The sequence below is a fragment of the Dromiciops gliroides genome, chromosome 2 (genome assembly GCF_019393635.1).
Source record: "Dromiciops gliroides isolate mDroGli1 chromosome 2, mDroGli1.pri, whole genome shotgun sequence".
Lineage (NCBI taxonomy): Eukaryota > Metazoa > Chordata > Mammalia > Microbiotheria > Microbiotheriidae > Dromiciops > Dromiciops gliroides.
The window spans coordinates 67,071,093-67,090,221 of record NC_057862.1 but is presented as its reverse complement, the minus strand read 5'-3'; the positions used below and the strand labels follow the sequence as shown (position 1 = coordinate 67,090,221).

Here is a 19,129-nt window from a genome sequence, read left to right as displayed (position 1 = left end):
TGTTTGGCATAACATATGCATCAACAGTGTGTCTAATAACCTATACTGATTGTTTAAAAGTTAAAAAACAAAACTTTATTAGTCATTTTTTATTGTTTGCCAGACTTTCTATGTTCTGTAACACAGTATTCCTGGGTGGCTTTCTAGTTGGTCAAATCTCTCTTGAATCACCTGCTGCATGCATTTTGTGAAATGTTAAAGATACTGATCAATACTTGCTAATGCTTCTTCTGCTATTGTCACTGTGGTGGTCTCTTATTCTTGTCTTGCCACATTCTTGCTTACTGAGAGTCTGAAGCTGGTTTAGACCAGTGATATGTTTGTCAGAGGCATTGTCTGTGCTTGCTGCCAAGGACATTCAGGAATTTCCCCAAAGGTAATGGAAAACTTCCAGTGGTTTGCTAAGCTGAAGTGCCTGTTTGATTCTTTCATGCAAGAAACAAGTGTCTGGTACAATCATTAATGGCAGTGAAGTGATGAAAGGGTGTTTGTTGTACCTGGGGTCAGGAAGTTGTTGTTGTTCAGTCATGTCTTACACATGATCTCATTTAGGGTTTTCTTGGCAAATATGCTGAAGTGGTTTACTATTTCCTTCTCCTTTTCATATTACAGATGAGGAAACTGAAGCAAAGGGAATGAAGTGACTTGCCCAGGGTAACAATCTAGTAAGTGTCTGAGGTCAGATTTGAACTCAAGATGAGTCTTCCTGACTCCAGGCCTGGCACTCTATCCACTGTGCTACCCAGCTACCCAAGGGTCAGGAGGACCTGAGTTCATATCTTTCCTCAGACACTTATTAGCTATGTGACCCTGGGCAAATTACTGAATCTCTCTGCCTCACTTTACTTATTTGTAAAATAGGGATAATATCAGCACCCTTTCCCCACGGTTATCATTTGTTCAATTATTCACACATGTTAAAACATTGTAGAAATGTTAGATTAATGATGGAAGCCAGGAACTTTGGGGCTAGAATATGATATATGATTGCCCTTGTATCTATGAAATTTTCTAAAGCAGCTTTGATGACCCCATGGACAATATCTGCTTCTGCCTATTCTCAACTCAAATGTGTTCCTCCTGAAGAGCTTTGTGACTCACTGTTTCTACAGCAATTGAATCCCCACTACTAGAAGGTTTTCTTATCTCAAATATATTTGTCTCAATTTGGAGAGGGAGAAAATAGAAATTGTATCATTAAAAAGGACTCTGGGAAGCCATACAACATCTTAACATCTGACCTAACGAGACTAGTACTTGCTAGAAAATATTTGAAATGTGGCTCAAAACAGTTTCAGTATTCAGAAAGACTCAACTATTAAAATGTATTAGAATATCAGATATTTAAAAACATATTCACTCACCATTTCTTTCATCTTACATTCGCATATTTATATCAGAATTATCAAAACTTGTAAACAATCAGGCCAAAGCTTAAGGATCCATTTAGCTGTACTCTACATTACTTTTGTTAATTAATTCAGATACATTGAACACAACTTATTAGTGAGACAAAAATATGAGAAACGATGTGAAGCAAGGAGCTGGGGAAAATATTTAATTCATAATGAGGACAGTACATATTTAAGTGAATCAGCATCTCCTTAATTTTAATTGATGTTTCCAGTCTGGTGGACAAGGAAAATCTATAATTTAAGTCTAAGGTAAAGGCAAAAGCCTAAAAATAATATGGGAATTTTCAAACTCAGATGATGATGAACACCTCATTCTACTTTTATAAAGTGTTCTACATTTTTCAGAATGTTTTGCCAGTATGTCTTTTGGTGATCTTCCTGAGGGATTTTACAGTGGAGTTTAAGTTTAGAAAGATGTGATGAAATTAAAGAGGTAGAGAAAGAGTACATAGAGCATTGGCCTTGTAATCAGGAAGATCTGAATTAAAATCCTGCCTCACACATTAAGTTGTATGACCCTTGTAACGATTGGAATAACACCACCTGCTGGATACTTACTGTAGAGGAGTTCTGCCCATGAAGGGAAGGTCTTTGAGGGCAAGACCAGGAGTCAGGAAGTGACGCGGGCTAGTGGGAGGAGGAAGGAAGAGACTGGCGCTCAGTCTCGCTTTCTTTCCTCTGGACTCTGGCGGAGAAGGGAGCTAGAAATGCGCTCTCCCTTTAATAGATAGGAATCTAGACCTTTCTCTCTCTCTTTACCAAATTCTTATTCTCCTTAATAAATGCTTAAAAGTCTAACTCTTGCTAAAGCTTATAATTTATTGGCGACCACTCATTAAATATTTTAGACAGACTAGCTAGAATTTTAGCCCTTAACAGATGGCTGACCACGAAGAGGAAAGCTAACCCTCAGTCTTCTTCTGATCTGCTGGTTGGGTAAGAAATTTCCCCTCCCTCTCCCTTTAACTGCTAAGTACTGGTGTACTGGCTGTGTTTTTCCTTTGAATTTTTTCGAATGGACCTTTTAAACTCCCTAATTATCCTATTTTTGATTTTGGTCTGTTTAACCAGACAAATGGGAGATAAGATCATGTTAATGCTTTGTTTTTGTGGATTTTCTATTTTTCTTTTTATTTTTGTTAAAAGAGCCAGCAACTTACTCACACAAGGAAATATCTCTCCCTCTCCCAACCATGCTTTTTCAGAGAAATCTGAAGAGATTCCTGCAGCCTTTCCCAGTTCTAACACTAATTGTTGCTCTAATTTTGCATGCCTGGAGGCAATGACCCACCCTCTAGAAGCTTTTAATCCCCTAGCACCTGGAGGCAAAGTGGGGGAAGAGGAATCCAGGCCTGAGTTCAAAATCAAGTCTGATTCAAATTGCTCTGGTCCCTCCCCTCCTCTCCAGACCCCACCCTCTACTCCTCCTATGGCCAAGCCCATTGCTTCCCCTGCCTGGGAAGTCCAGAGATCTGATGCGCATGCTCAACTTTTTCTACCTGCATTTGCAGCTTCAGGCTCAGCCCTTCCCCAGCCTGGCTGTGCTTTTGAGACAATCTTAGAAAACTCTTTAAATTCCAGATATGCTTGTTTTGTTCATAATTTTGCTAACCTGCTTTTGTCTTTAATTAGTAATCTTATAAAGCATTTGTATGGTGAAAAGACTGACAGACAATATAAAGGGGTTAAAGAAGAAAAACTTAAGCTGAATAAGAATGACAACCATCAACATAGTTCAAGACTCTGCTTCTTTTGCCATGGAAGGGTATATATTTTACAGAAATGTAGAAGTAAGCAGCAAGGTATTGATATGAGTATTGGGGATTTTAGATATCGGAATCAAAGGTGTTCTGAATTCACTCAGAGTATTAATATCAGTTCAGAGGTTACATAGGATTTCTATGCTATTACATATACATTTTGAAATTAATGGTATGGGTTTATTTTCATAGAGATTTTCATGCTTTTGAGATTGTGTCTTATACTTAGTTTTTAAAACAAGGAGAATATTTGTAAAAGCTTTTTATAGTCATGTGATCAAGTTTATATTTTATAGTACTCTTATTAATATTAAATTCATATTCATTTAGATTTCCCTAGCTTGAATTTCATTGTCTTTTATTATTCCACGTGTATTTTCTTCTATTCATTCATCTATCTAATTTTGAAACATGGTTTTGATTTCATAATACAATGTTAATTCTAGGAGTATTGTGCTCCCATATTCTGAGTTGTTTGTTTTGTTATTTTTTTTTTCCTCAACTGATTATTTGATCAAACTCTTTAAAGCATTTCCCTGGCAAATTGGTTGCCATGGCAAGTGTAAATTGATTCTAGAAGTATTATTTTTGATAAGCATATTCCCAAAAAAAAAAAAAAGAGGGGAACATTTGTAAAAGTTTTCTTTTTTCAAAAAAAAAAAAGTTCTTTGAGATTCTGTTGTGCTTTAACTTGTATTTAAGTATGTTCTGATTTTTCACAAAAGTAATTGTATACTAAGTAAAAAAAGGGTATTATTTGAAATTGTTGCATAATTATATATTATATTTTGAGTCAAGATGTATTCACATTTTTTGCAATCATTTTTTATCCTCAATTTTAAATCCATATGAGACTTGGATTATGGGAACTTATCATTTAAGACATTAATTGCCTTTATTCTGAGTTATCAGATGCCAGTTGGCCAAGATGCCATCCAATCACAAGAGGAATACATGCAAGAGCAGACACTGAACTGTCACATGAGGGGAGACATGCATGAAGTCAAGGTATGGCCGAGGGAACGGCTTTTGACAAATGTTGAGGTTGGATTCTCTTGGTTTAATATTTTATTTTATTTTTCCCCACAATATTGTACAGATGGCTGGAAGTATTCATCCCACCCATCTCGCTCCTACACCTGGCTTCTATGCTCCCTCCTATATGCCTGATGCCATGGACATCTCAATCCCATGCATCTGATTAAGTCTGACTCAGTTTCCTCCAATATGTTCGGTGGCATGGACATATATTCCATCCACCTATTTTAGACCTGGCATACTGTATGGGCAGTACATATTGCTCAAGTGTGGGAATGCTCATATCCCATCATTTCTCTGTTCTTTTATGGTAACCCCCATAATTATCTCAGGTGTCATGATAAATACAGTGTTGAATTTGGCCTTGACACCTGTTACCAATTATATTAGATTTTTTAATTTCTCATAGTGGCATGAGGATAATTAGGCAGATGATGCAAAAAGTGATGAAACAAAGATAAAAATTATTTTTAATAATTAATATCGTAGCAATTGTCTTCTCAATTACCCTCCATAAGGGGGGGACTATAGTAATATTATAATTTTAAAGAATGGTTCAATTTTTGTTTTATTATATGTTTCATGTGTAACAACTAAGATTCTGAATTCCCTTAGACATGTTTTTGAGAACTTTCATTGTTTGATTTGATTATTGACAAAGCTATTTTAAAGTTGTGTTAAGCTCAATTTTGTAGGAAATTTTCCTGGCTGATTACCAGCATCCACACATCAACCCCTGAAAAGACTTCCATTCCACGACTACACCTAGAGGACATCTGAGAAAAGACTTTCAGAGACTTTAAATGAACAGTTTTGATTTGTTGTTTTTGTTGTTTTTTTTTTCTCTTTCTGTTATAATATACACCATCTGTAACATGTATTCTCTGCAGAGGCCCTCCCTTTGCAAGACTAATGTCAAAGCGTCGGTTCATGAGGACAAAAAAAAAAATTGCCCCTCTGGACAAAACTTTCCTCTCTTCCTTTTCTATATTGTTGTTCACATATTATTAGTTAGCAATAGTTATCATATTGTTTTTACTGTTCCGTCAAGGAAACATTTTGTTTCTTGAGGAACAACAGGGGGGACTGTAACGATTGGAATAACACCACCTGCTGGATACTTACTGTAGAGGAGTTCTGCCCATGAAGGGAAGGTCTTTGAGGGCAAGACCAGGAGTCAGGAAGTGACGCGGGCTAGTGGGAGGAGGAAGGAAGAGACTGGCGCTCAGTCTCGCTTTCTTTCCTCTGGACTCTGGCGGAGAAGGGAGCTAGAAATGCGCTCTCCCTTTAATAGATAGGAATCTAGACCTTTCTCTCTCTCTTTACCAAATTCTTATTCTCCTTAATAAATGCTTAAAAGTCTAACTCTTGCTAAAGCTTATAATTTATTGGCGACCACTCATTAAATATTTTAGACAGACTAGCTAGAATTTTAGCCCTTAACACCCTGAATAATTCGTGTAAGCTCTCCATGACTCTGTTCCCTCATGCAAAAAACGTTTGGATAGCACATACTATGTGTCAGGCACTGTGCTAAGTGCTTTAGGGGTATTATCTAAAATGAGAGGGTTAGATTCAATGGCTCCTAATGTCCCTTCCAGCTATAATTTTATGATAAAACTGGAGAAATTTTGTACATCAATCTAATGGTTATTGGTTGTTTAATGTCTAATATAATTTGAAAAATTTCAGCACCAGATTAACGGAAGGGTGATGACATTTTTGACCATAGCAACTCTGAAAGATCAACAGCTAAGTAAACAATTGATCGCAATATGTGCCCAAGGAGGGATTAACAACAGAAACATTTTACAATGATGAAATTGAATTAAGAATACAATCATATGGGGGCAGCTAGGTGGTACAGTGGATAAAGTACTGGCCCTTGATTCAGGAAGACCTGAGTTCAAATCCGGCCTCAGACACTTGACACTTACTAAGTGTGACCCTGGGCAAGTCACTTAACCCTCATTGACCTGCCCCCACCCCCCAAAAAAGAATATAATCACATTAACAGTTAGTATTTATAAATGTTTTAAGGTTTACAAAGTGCTTTGGATATATTACTTCATTTAATCCTCAACTCTGTCAGATAAGTGCTAGTATCATTACCATTTCATAGGGTCTCTAAAGCTCTTTCTACATGTGATTTACACATATATGTATGTGTAGTTATATGCATATACTATATATAATATCTCATATATATTTTATCTCCCATATTGTACACATGTATATAAATATATCACACATATATGTATACATATGTATATACACGTAAAATATATAAAGAGCTTTGCAAACCTTATGAAATCTAGCAATTATTTTTATTATTATATTTTGTTACATTTTTTTTACTTTTAAAGAAATACTTAATGATTTTGATGATTTGTGCTTTGAAATATTAATTTAAATTTAAACCATTTCAATTCAGCAAGCATTTGTTTTTGTTCAGTCCCTTTTCAGTTGTGTTCGACTCTCCCTAACTACATTTGAGTTTGGTGTTTTTTGGCCCAGATACTAGAGTTGTTTGCATTTACTCTCTAGCTTATTTTACAGATAAGGAAACTGAGCCAAACAGGGTTAAGTGACTTGCCCTGGGTCACACAGTTAGTAAGTGTCTGAGGACAGATTTGAACTCAGGAAGAGGTTCCTATAGGCAGTCTGTTGCTTCTACTGATCTGTATTTGTTTGCAATACTACGGGTACATTTTCCTATATTTTGGCTTGTGGTATGGTATTTAGAGTTCTAAATTAATCTTTTTTTTTTTGTTCACGAAAGGCCTGTGAGCATTAAATTGCACCTCCTGTTTGAGAATCTAGCCTTTCCGCCATCTATCAATTAGACCTCTTAGAATGACATTTTTTTCCTGCTGAGGTGCCCCTTTCCAAGAAATAACACTTAAACACCTCCTATACTCCATACTTTCTGTATGATAATTTCATTTGATCCCCCTTGATGGGCTTCACTCAAAAATACTTTCTCATTCTTCCCTCAGTGACTGTCAGGTAAAGAGAGTGTTCTCAAAGATGCATAACTTTGCTCCTTCTTGTAGCACACAAACATTGATTTATCTATTAAGTTTGCTCCTGCTATACATATTTGTTCATGGTTTATATGCTAAAGAACAGACTTGATCATATTACTACTATGTTCCAGAAGTTCCAGTGTTCTCAGGTTGCCTCTAGTATAATATGCAAATTTATTTTTTGACATCTGAAGTCCTTTAAAATCTAGTTCCATTCTACCTATATTACAGGTATTTTGCTTCTCTCGTTTTCTGCATTTCATCCAAACTGGCATTCTACTTCTTATCTCCAACTGTTCACCCAGACTGTTCCATTTTGGAACCCTTTCCCTACTGACCTGTCTCTTAGGATTTCTGTCTCCCATCAGAGCTCATCTCAAGTGCCAGCTTCTAAAGAGAGATTCTCTTGATTCACTAAGTTATTAGTGCTCACACTATCAAGTTCCTCTATATTTACTCAGTTCATGGTTTATATTTATTTTTTCAGTACATGTTATCCCTTGATCCATAGGACACAGCGTTCTCAAAAAATTGCTTTCCTGTGATTTTGTTCTAACATTCCTGATTGTAACACTGTATTTTTCATTCTTTCCACCTTTTGTTCTTTGAGGGTGTGTTGCAAGAATGTAATAAAAGATCTTCTTATTCTTCTCAGCAATACAATGGTCCAAGGTAGTTCCAAAGGACCCATGATGGAAAATGCTCTCCAAATCCAGGGAAAAAAAAGAACTGTTGAAATCTGGATGCAGATCAAACCATGCTATTTCTATTGTTTTTGTTGTTGTTTTTCTTTTTTGAGGTTTTTCCTTTTTGCTCTGATTCTTCTCTCATTACATGACTAATGCAGAAATGTTTAATGTTATTGTACATATATAACCTATATCAGATTATTTGCTGTCTTGGTGGGGGGAGGTGAGTGATGGAGAAAAATTTGAAACCAGAATTCTTATAAAAACAAATGTTGAAAACTATCTCTACAAGTAACTGGAAAATAATAAAATATTTATATGGACAAAATAAATGATCTTCAATATTATCATTATTTCTCCTTTCCAAAACATTCTTTAAGGACTCTAATTTTGTTTCTTATTTCTTAATTATTTTTATTAAGCATCTCAACCCCATAGGGACTTCTTCTAGTTGTTCTACCTTAATTTATTTGAATCTCGTTATAATTATTAAGTCTCCATGTTCACTCTCTTCCACCATGAATTTCCCTGTCGTTTCATTTCTCCATTTTGTTCTTGATTTATCATGATATCTTTCATTTTGTATTGTTTTGTCATTTGCTCAGTCTCTCTATGGTTTTGTCCTTCTGAGGATTTCTTTTCTTTGCCCTCTCTTTGTTATTATTCATTACTTCATTCCATGCAAATCTTACTGTTCTGTAGGGATGAGGTATAGCTTAGTCCAGGAACTTTCATTCAGTGTCCTTAAAAAAGCCTTTCTCTATTTTTTAGTCACTGAGAAATCATAGATCTTCCAGTTCTTTTCAGAATTCTGGGCCTGGTGACTTGAACTAATCAAAGATATCTCTAGGTCCTCCCAACTGATCTATTTATCTTTATTTTTTTACTTATACTGAGTATTAATTCATTTTTTTCCTTCCCCCCCCCCCCCCCGCCCACGCCGTCCTTCCAAGCTCAAAGGAGATTCTTCTTGGAAGAGAAAACAGAACCAAAATATGAGTTAAGCAGTTCTGCCTTTCCTGTCATCTGTTATGGATATATATAGATAGGTTTGGAGCTGGGAAGTACCTTAAAAAGGAGGTCATTGAGTGCAACCTCTTCATTTTATCCCTGACATAACTGAAGACCAGAGAGGTTAAATGATTTGTCCAGGGTCACCCAGATAGCAAGTGTCTGATAACTGGCTTTGAACCTGGGTTCTTATTGACTCCAAACTCAGAGTCTCTATGCAACACTTCCTCTCCACCTTGAACAAGTAACAGCTTTATCCCCTCCTTGATCATCCTCTTTTCCTTCAACATGAGTTAAAAAAAAAAAAAAAAGATTTTACTTCCTGTAGCTTTCTTTGCCAGCTTCAGCATATTCTGTGCTTTAGCATTTCTAACATTCTTAAAGGATCATACCAAAGTTTTTTATTTATTTTCTTTCCTCTATCATTGTTTCCATTTCTGTATGTTTATTTAACATTTAGGATGATTGAGAAATTCCTTGTACAAAAAAAAAAATTAGTCTCTTTAAACAACTTAGACCCTTTCCTCCTCATCGGAATGATTTCTTTTAATTTTAATAGAATTTTATTCTTCACAACTTCCTTTTAACTCTGGTAACTGATCTATGTTTCTCTGAAGCCATTCCAATCAAACTTCCCCAAATCTAATAACGTGCATATGATTCCATTCTCAATTTTCTTCTCCAATGTTACAAATTAGATGGTGGTATTTTCCATCTTAGAAAGCTCATTGTGGTGAGAAACAGATTTAGAATTGAATTGTCCCTGATTGAGCCTTCCCCCATTTTGGAGGTTTCTTGTATCTACTTTGTATCCCTTTCTTGGCCTATAAGATACAATAGGTTATAGGCTTGACATAGACCAGCTTTTATTTCAAACTTGTTTCTTTCATAGTGCTTATCAATACAAATGTTTAGGTATGTCTGTATAACACAATGCTTTTATGCAGAGATATTCAAAAACCTCAAGGACTTCATGAACTATTAGTATAGTACTTAGTATTGTTGAATAGGAGGTACCTAGGTGGTGCAGTGGATACAGTACTGGGTCTGGATTCACAAAAACTCATCTTCCTGAGTTCCAATCTGGCAACAGACACTTAGCTGTGTGATCCCAGGCAAGGGACATCTAAGTGGTACAGTAGATAGAGCACTGGCCCTGAAGTCAGGAGGATCTGAGTTCATATCTCACCTCACACACTTACTAGCTGTGAGATCCCAAGTCATGTAACCCTGATTGCCTCAAACATCCTGGGCCATCTTCAGTCATTCTGCTCCATATCTTGCCACTGGACCTAGATAGCTCTGGAGAAGAAGGTGAGGTTATGGCTTTGCAAAGCCTTTGCTCACTTAAATACAATTCACTGTAAGTCATGACATCGAATATCACAGTCCTATGGGAGAATGAAGGACAAACAACAACAACAACAATGGAGATGATCCTGGGCATATAACCCTATTTGCCTCAGTTTCTTCATCTGTAAAATGAACCAGAGAAGGAAATGGCAACCTCTTCCAGTATCTCTACCAAGAAAACCCAAATGGGGTCACATGGAGTTATATACAACTGAAAAACGACTGAGCAAATAAAAATAGTGTTGAATGAAATCATGTATCTTATCTTTCCTATTGAATTGCAAACTCTTTGAGAGAACAGTAGCTGTATTTGATTTGCTTTTTATCCCTCTCAATGCCTAATAGCATACTTTGCTCATGGTAATTTCCCCCTACTTTGCCATCTGAAAAGTGGGGACAAAAATAGTTGGACTAAAATAGCCATTTGTACATTTTAGTTATCTCATGGCATTTTGGGGTTTTTTGTTTGTTTTGGTTTTTTGTTTTTTCGGGGGGAACAATGAAGGTTAAGTGACTTCCCCAGGGTCACACAGCTAGTAAGTGTCTAATGTCTGAGGCCAGATTTGAACTCAGGTCCTCCTAAATCTAGGGCTGGTGCTTTATCCACTTCACCACCTAGCTGCCCCCTAGTTATCTGATTGTTATGACTGGCACCTTATGGACCCAAGGGAGATTTAGGAGGTATAAGATCTCCAGCCTTGACCCAGAAGGAGATTGGCTTGTGATTGTGAAGTAGGTCAAATCGTGACAAAGGATATTCAAAGAGCATATGCTGACCATCTTAGAAATGCCTGCTTATTGAAACTTAATGCTAAGGACCACACAGTTCAGTTAAGTACATAGGAAAAACATGAATGTAGAAGTAGGTCTATTTTAAGATTGTGCAGAAGTAACAGCATAAGGAAGTAAGGGGTAATGGAGTTAACCAGTGATCACTCATGTATTGAGCATGCTTTGCTGTTTTTGTTGTCATTTGTTTTGTATGTGTAGTTTTTGTTATTTGTGAGTCTTTCTGTTTTCAAAATAGTTGGACCTTGAAGAACCTGAATCTGCCAGGTAATCAATGTCAATAAACATTTATTAAGGTTCCATTCTGTTTCAGACACTGAGCTAAATTCTAAGGATACTAAAAAAAAAAGTAAAAGATAGTTCAGGCCCTCAAAGACCACACAAATTAATAGGGGAGATAACAAGCAGACATGCTTTGTATAGTATAATTAGGAGATAATTAAGAGAGGAAAGGCACTAAAATTAAGAGAGGTTGAAGAAACTTTCCATTAGAAGGTCAGATATCAGTTAGTACTTAAAGGAACCAAGGGAAACCAAGAACCAGAGATGAGAAAATAGAACATTCCAGACATGGGGGAATCATCAGAAAAAAATACAGAGATTCAAGACAAGGAGCATCTTCTTATTCATGGAACAGAAAGGAGGCCAATGTCAGAGGATCTGATTGGATACTTGAGCTCGGAGGATAATGTAAGAGATATACAAGTGCAGTAATTGTGAGGGAGAGAACATTTAAGTATTATGATCTCCAACTAAGACATTTCAACTCACAGGGCAAATATGCTTGTCTTCAATCATGCAATTGCTGAAGGTCATATGACCTCTGGGAACTGGATCATGGACAAAAGAAAGAAGAAAAGGGTGTCTATGCAAATTTTTTGCAGAAAACTAGACCCACATTATATTTCTGTATGCCTGCCAAGTTGAGCTGGAATTTGGAGTGCTTATTCAAACTCTCACTCAGTGACCTATATAACAAATGCTGAAAGAGCTGAACCAGATACTTATAGGAGAAGACATTCACGTTGTTTTGTGAGTCCCTCAGTTCAAGATATAGAAGCAAAGGCTTCATCCTTATCCATATTATTATTTGTAACCAGTGGCCCCAGGTTTTTCTAGATTCATGGGACCTAGTTTTATATCTCAGAAACTTCGACAATTAATACTCTCTGTGGCTTGTGTTTGCTCCCACCTAGAGGGTCTCTTTGGGATTAATAGATGATCACTTATTTCAATTTTACATCTAGGTTTCCTCAAACCCTTTTAGAATTTATAAAGCATGGGCCATGGAACAAATTTATTACACACAATAAAGAATAACAACAAATCCTGTGTATTGTCTTTCTCAGATAAAAATGTAAAAATAAAACAAACATTCCAAAGCTTATAAGACAGTTTGGCCATACTACCTTGCAATTAATTTACAATTCTCCAATTAATGAAATGGTCAGTGTGTTATTAACATTTAGCTTACCAATTTTATTTAGTGATTTACCTGAAAAAGGAATAAAATAGAAAATATCAGCCCATTTGATATTTGTGGCGCTATATACTGTAGAAATATTTTAGCTAACTAGCTGGCTAAATTGGGGCTAATCTGACTGGAGGACTAATCTAGGACTGTTAACTGACTGGCTATCTGACTCTATTAACTTAGTATGGGCCATTCATGAAGTTCCACCACACTGCTCCACTCCTAAATTGATAAGCAAAATATTAAGAAGCCTCTTAACTAAATAATCAAACCAGAGTTTATTTATGAGATACTATTTAAAATTAAGAATACAGGGAAATAAAATGTACAACCTGACTGTGTTCCTGTTCCGGTGCTTCCACCTGCTGCCCCTGGAACTTTTTTAATACAATAAGGGCCTTAGCTGCCTCTTGCCTTAAGGTATGTTATACTTTCACTGCTCAGCTACTTTCACTAACTGCAAGCCCCTTTCCCTTTGTAAATCCTCCTGCTTCTAATTTCCTCTCCTTACTGTTCTCTTGATCTTCGCTTTCTCCAATCTGTACCCTGTGCTGACTGCTTCTGTCCTTTCTGCTGCCTCCTGTTCAGTCTGGCTGTCTGTCTGTCTGCTCCATCAGTCTGCCGTCAGCCGGCCTTTCCTCCTTTCTCCTAGTCCTTTAGCATCCTTCTACACCTCCCCCCCCCCAACCGCTTTACTCTAATCCCCAGGTCTATATATATCTTTCTTATCTCCACTCAAATCTCAGGGCCTTTTTGAACCCCCATAAACCAAGCTTATCTGCCAGCTGGGGCTGGGGCTGGGGCTGGGGCTGGGGGGATGCTCGAGCATCCTATCCCTCAGCACAGGCTATGTCAGAGCCCGGCCTGGATGAGCCCAGGATCTCTTCGATAGCTCCGCTCAGGGTGGAGGGATCTAGTGCTCCCTCCCCACAGCTGTCTGACCTGGCATCTTGTACAGCCCACAGGGCTTTTTGGCTCAGCTGAAGCAGAGGGGGAGGGGCACCAGCACCTCCCACACAGAAGAGACCCTGAGGGCCTAAGGCTTTCTAATCTCAGCTTAAAGGTAGGGTCCCCAAATCAAAATAAATTTCCATAATACCTACTTTCTAAGGATGGATATTATTCTCATTTCTTAGAAGTTTTTATTTTTGATCAATAGGCTACATGGTTCCATTCCGCACCCTAGTTTGGGGCTATTTCATTTTCACAGCTCCAAAGTTATTGGCAATACCATGTCAGTGGGTGAGAATGAATTGGTCCTATCTACAATGTTCCAGTAAAAGTTAAAATGTAAAACAAGCTTCTGACACAAGAGCTGGATAGTTGTTGAGGTTTGTTTTGTTTCGTTTTGTTTTTCCCAATAGGCAAAATGTGAAATATAAACACACAAATGAACAATTAAGTGGAATTAAGCTTAATTAATTTTAAAAATTAAAAAAACAAACAGATAAATAAACTTATTACAAAACAATGAGTTTTCCATGTCCTTATTAACCCTTTCCTTTATATTAGAAGTCATGCAGTATGGAAATAACTTTTTTTTTCATTTTAATTATTTTTGTTATTTTTGCGGGGCAATGAGGGTTAAGTGACTTGCCCAGGGTCACACAGCTAGTAAGTGTCAAGCGTCTGAGGCCGAATTTGAACTCAGGTCCTCCTGAATCCAGGGCCAGTGCTTTATCCACTGCACCACCTAGCTGCCCCCTGGAAATAACTTTTTAATAGATCTCTCTCATTTCTCTCCAATTCTATTCATCCTACCTATGAGGTCAGGAATGTGTTTTTAAAGTACAACTCTAATCATATTATTTACTTAACCCTTGAGAAAACCATCTCTAATAGGTAATTTCACTTCCTATCCTCTCATGCTCTTAACTCTACATTTGGACCTCATTATTCAATGAACCTCTGCTCTTGAAAGTTACCAGTGACCTTTTAATTGCCAAATTCAATGATCTATTCTCAAATCTCATCCTCCTTGACCTCTCTGCAGCTTTTGACACTGTTGATTGTTCTTTTCTCCTTGATATCCTCTTTTACCTAGGCTTGCTGAATAACTAATCTTTCCTAGTTCTATTACTATCTATTTGACTATTCCACCTCTCTCTCCTCCAACTTCTAAGGGGAAACCCTCATATCTCACCATCCAGCCTTCAGATCTCAGTCAGTATGGGAGAATCTCCCAACCAGGATTGGCTCACTATTTTGTTATTGTTATTTTAGTGGAAATACTCAGCTTTTTTTTTTTTTAAATGCCTTTTTACTCCATTTAGTCTACTTTTTTCTGTCTTTGGGGTCCCAGTGCAAAGAGCTTGTTATAAATTAGAATCTTACACTCAGATATCTTAGACTGAAAATTAATTATTTGCATATTAAAACAGGAGCTCCATGGAGATAATATCTGACACATAGGAATTAAATTCTAATATTAGAATTTCAGCACCTAAAAAAAAAGGATTGGGTGAGATTTCTTCTTTTTTTGGGGGGGGCGCAATGAGGGTTAAGTGACTTACCAAGGGTGACACAGCTAGTAAATGTTGTGTCTGAGGTGAGATTTGAACTCAGATCCTCCTGAATCTAGAGCTGATGCTTTATCCACAGCACCACCTAGCTGCCCCGAGATATCTTCAAGGTACAGATTTGTTGCTATTTAGTTGTTTCAGTTGGATCCAACTTTATGATCCCATTTGGGGGTTTCTTAGCAAAGATATTGGAGTTGTTTGACATTTCCTTCTCCAGTTCATTTTACAGATGAGGAAACTAAGGCAAACTGGGTTAAGTGATATGCCCAGAGTCACACAACTAGTTAAGTATCTGAGGCTGAATTTGAACTAAGGTCTTCCTGACTCCAGGCCTGAACTTTATCCACTGTACATATCAATGATATTTTTAGCTAAATAAACACTCAAGCTAACATGACAATTTTAACAAAATCTAATCCCCATCTCTCAAAATCCTTACAAATGGTAGTGAATCATTCATTTTCTGGGCCTCCACAGAGGCTTTGCATTTAAGAAACATATAATTTTATAATCACTTCATTTACTCTGCTTTTAGTGTTTGTTTCTTCATTGATTTTCCAAGTTTTCTATTACACTTGGTGGGGGTGGGGGGTTTCCTATCTTAGTTGCCTGAACCTTCCATTCAAATGCTTCTGTTACAGGATCACCTGGCCTGTCATGCCAAGCAAGGTTTTTCTTTAGGTTCATGAGACTAAATATCTATCATTTGTTTATCAAACCACTTATAGTTATTTAATTTTAGCTTTTCTTTTAACTGGGCATTTTTAAGTCAATGTTATTTATATCATTATCTATTTTTAGGAAGTTTACTGCCTTCCATTGCAAATACCTTGACTGATATTTTATCACATTTCAGAAAGCAAGTCACAAAGCACAATAAACCATACCACACATGAAGAAGAATAGCATTTTACCTAAAAACTTTTTAAAAAAAAATCTCTGCTGTGTGGACTTCCTTCTCTGGAGAGTTGTTAATATATTTAATATTCTTATGGGCACAAGATATTTATTAGTTAGTTCAGTGGTTTCACCCCAACCCCGCCCTCATCTTCAGTAGATTTTAAATTTTGTGAAGGCAGTTATAATTTCCTTTTTGCTTTTGTTTTTTGTTTTTGTTTTAATCCACAGAGACTAGCCCAGTGTAGTCATGAAGTTAGTGGTTAATAAAAGTTTGTTGATTAAGAAGAACCTCTGGGGCAGCTAGGTGGCACCGTGGATAAAGCACCGGCCCTGGAGTCAGGAGTACCTGAGTTCAAATCCAGCCTCAGACACTTAACACTTACTAGCTGTGTGACCCTGGGCAAGTCACTTAACCCCAATTGCCTCACTAAAAAAAAAAAAAAAAAAAAGAAGAAGAAGAAGAAGAAGAAGAACCTTTGAGCTAAAGATCCTTGGATAGGCAAGGATTTTTTTTTTCTTGGTTAAATAGGCATGGAATTTTTTCAAGGCACTTGTTAATACACATACATAGTAGGCATGATCATTGTATATTTTCATGTAACAATAATTACCAACCATACAAATACTTGATATGGAGGTCTATGACATTTTTTGACTTGAAGAAGGTACTCATGTTGGAAACAGCAATCACTGGGCTAGTCTTTTCATATATTTTCCATTTATGAAATAAAATCTCCTTGAGGGCACAGATGATGTCTTTTTTTTTTTTTTTTGCATTTCCAGAATCCAGCACAGTGATTAAATCATAGTTGTTGTTTGTCCTTATTCTTGAAGAGGAACATGACATCAGGGTGATGTTATGACTTGTAGTGAATTGGATTTAAATGAGGGAGGGCTATGCAAGGTCACTATACACTCTCTCTCTCCTTCAGAGCCATCTGGGTCCAGTAGCAAGATATATATCATGACAAATGGAGATGGCCCTGATGTTTTAAGGAAATTGGGGTTAAGTGATGTGCCCCAGGGTCAAACAGCTAAGTGTTTGAGGTGAGATTTGAACTCAAGTCTTCCCCAGTTCCGGGCCAGCACACACCTTGTTTGTGAATACTTGTTGATTACTTCCTTGATCATGGTATGCATAGAATTCAGCTACATTTTAGAATCCCTAGCTCTTTCACTGCCTCAGTACAAGGACCACTTCTGCTGTGAAGTCTTCCTTTATTCTCCTTTCCTGCTGTTAAAAATGTATTCATCCTGGGGCAGCTAGGTGGAGTAGTAGATAGAGCACTAGCCCTGGATTCGGGAGGACCTGAGTTCAAATTCGGCCTCAGATAATTAACACTTACTAGCTGTGTGACCCTGGGCAAGTCACTTAACCCCAATTGCCTCACCAAAAAAAAAAAAAAAAAAGTATTCATCTTTAAAGCATTTTGCACTCACTTCTCTTCTGCACACCCTATCCTTTGTAACATTTAAAATCTTTGAGGACAAAAAGACTAAAAACGTCTAAAAGATTATTCCTTTTTATGACTTTGAATCACCTTACACCATACTCTGCACATAACAGAAATTTAATGTGTGTGTTGAATTGAGTTGAACTGAATTTTCTGATTTTTTTTTGCTCATCTGTAAAATGAGGAGTTTGAATTGACTCATAAAGTACCTTCTGAATACTAAATCTGTAATCCAATCTTCTACTAGAATCCTCTTCAACCTCTCAATTCTAGTATCTTCCTTCCTATTTATCCTGCATATATCTTGCCGTGCCTGTATTTGTTAACATGTTGTCTCTCTTCCCTTAAACTGTTACCCCCTTGAGATCCAGGACTGTCTTTTGCCCCTTTCTAATGCTAATCACAGTGCCTAGCACGTAGTAGGTACTTAATGAATGTGTAATGATTGATTGATTTTTCAGAGGCAGTTCTTTATCTGATATATATTGCATAGATGGCCACAGGGGCTCCATCTTACTGTGAAATTCTGTGATTCTGTGCTATGATTTATTTGATGATCAAACTCACTGCAGGCATTGAAGGCTGACCCCCTTCTCACTGCCTAATCTACCTCTGATGAGCTCCAGGCTACCTTATATTTTCAAGTCTGCCCCATTCAATCCCTTGTTCTGACAGTAGAATCTGCACCTCTTCAGCTTGATGATCCAGGATTCTGGGGGCAGTCAAAAAGCACTGCTGTACCTTTATCTTAGGTATGCCAGGTGTCATGTAGGCTACTGTTTCTCATTTTTATATTCCTTAGAGTCAGTGGTAAAAGGCATGGTTTTAAATACTTAGAAAAGTAAAAGAGATAATTACCTCATAATAAAATGCTGAAGCTTAGAATGATATTTGATGATATTTCCTTGCAAAGTGCTTTTAGAGGTACATTATCCATAAAATTTGATATTTGAGAAAAATAACAATTTAAATTCATAAACGCATTTATTCTTGGCCTGTAATATCCTCTTTCCTTCCTCCCATGCTATATTTCGCCACCCCAATTGAAACCCTCTTCTATAATAATCCCTTATCTCCTTCCCTCCCAATCCAAACAGTACAGCTCTGGCTGACTACAGATAAGTGAATGTCATAAAACAAAATTTGGGGAGGAAGAGTATTAAAAAGCTGAGCTCTTCTCATCAGTATGTCTTTCATGTCTTGCCTTCCCAAGTACCTTTTTCCCCCTGCTAATAAATTATAAGCAAAAAGCAAAGTACATTAAAATAAATCTAAAGGTAAGTTTTCAATTCCTAAACTTTCCAGCTTCCTAACTTAGTGTTAACTACATTGGATGTTATTATATTTCCTGGGCCTCTAAAAAAAAAATCCATATCCTCCCAACCATCTTCCATGCCTACCTTACTTCATACAAACTTGCTCAAGACCCACTCTCATGTTATAATTGGGAATATTCAGAGCTCTGCTGTATTTAGGGGCTTTTAAAGCATACTTGGGGCCTCCTTGGCTTTTTAGAGACAGATAGTCTTTTCTACTTTAATGGCAGTGGCAAGATTTTGGCTCATTGATTTTAACGGGCTTCTATAGGTTTTTACCTGTCTCCATAGAAGAGAAGTCACCTACAGAAATGATTACAACCCTAACTCTTATAAACATGATTTGCCCCAGAGAAAAGTTCTAGTCAAAGATGGCTAA

General features: G+C 37.0%; 1 protein-coding gene across 4 annotated transcripts in view; it reads right to left on the bottom strand.

Annotated features, from left to right (window-relative positions):
- NRG3 (neuregulin 3) overlaps positions 1–19,129 on the bottom strand; it is a 1,197,616-nt gene that overhangs the window by 45,839 nt on the left and 1,132,648 nt on the right. The window contains exon 5 of one of the 4 annotated variants that reach the window (XM_043984098.1): positions 12,559–12,579. The exons of the other annotated variants lie outside the window; for them this stretch is intronic. Within the exon in view, the coding sequence (XP_043840033.1) occupies positions 12,559–12,579 (21 nt within the window). The remainder of the gene's footprint in view (positions 1–12,558; positions 12,580–19,129) is intronic. 4 annotated transcript variants of the gene reach the window in all.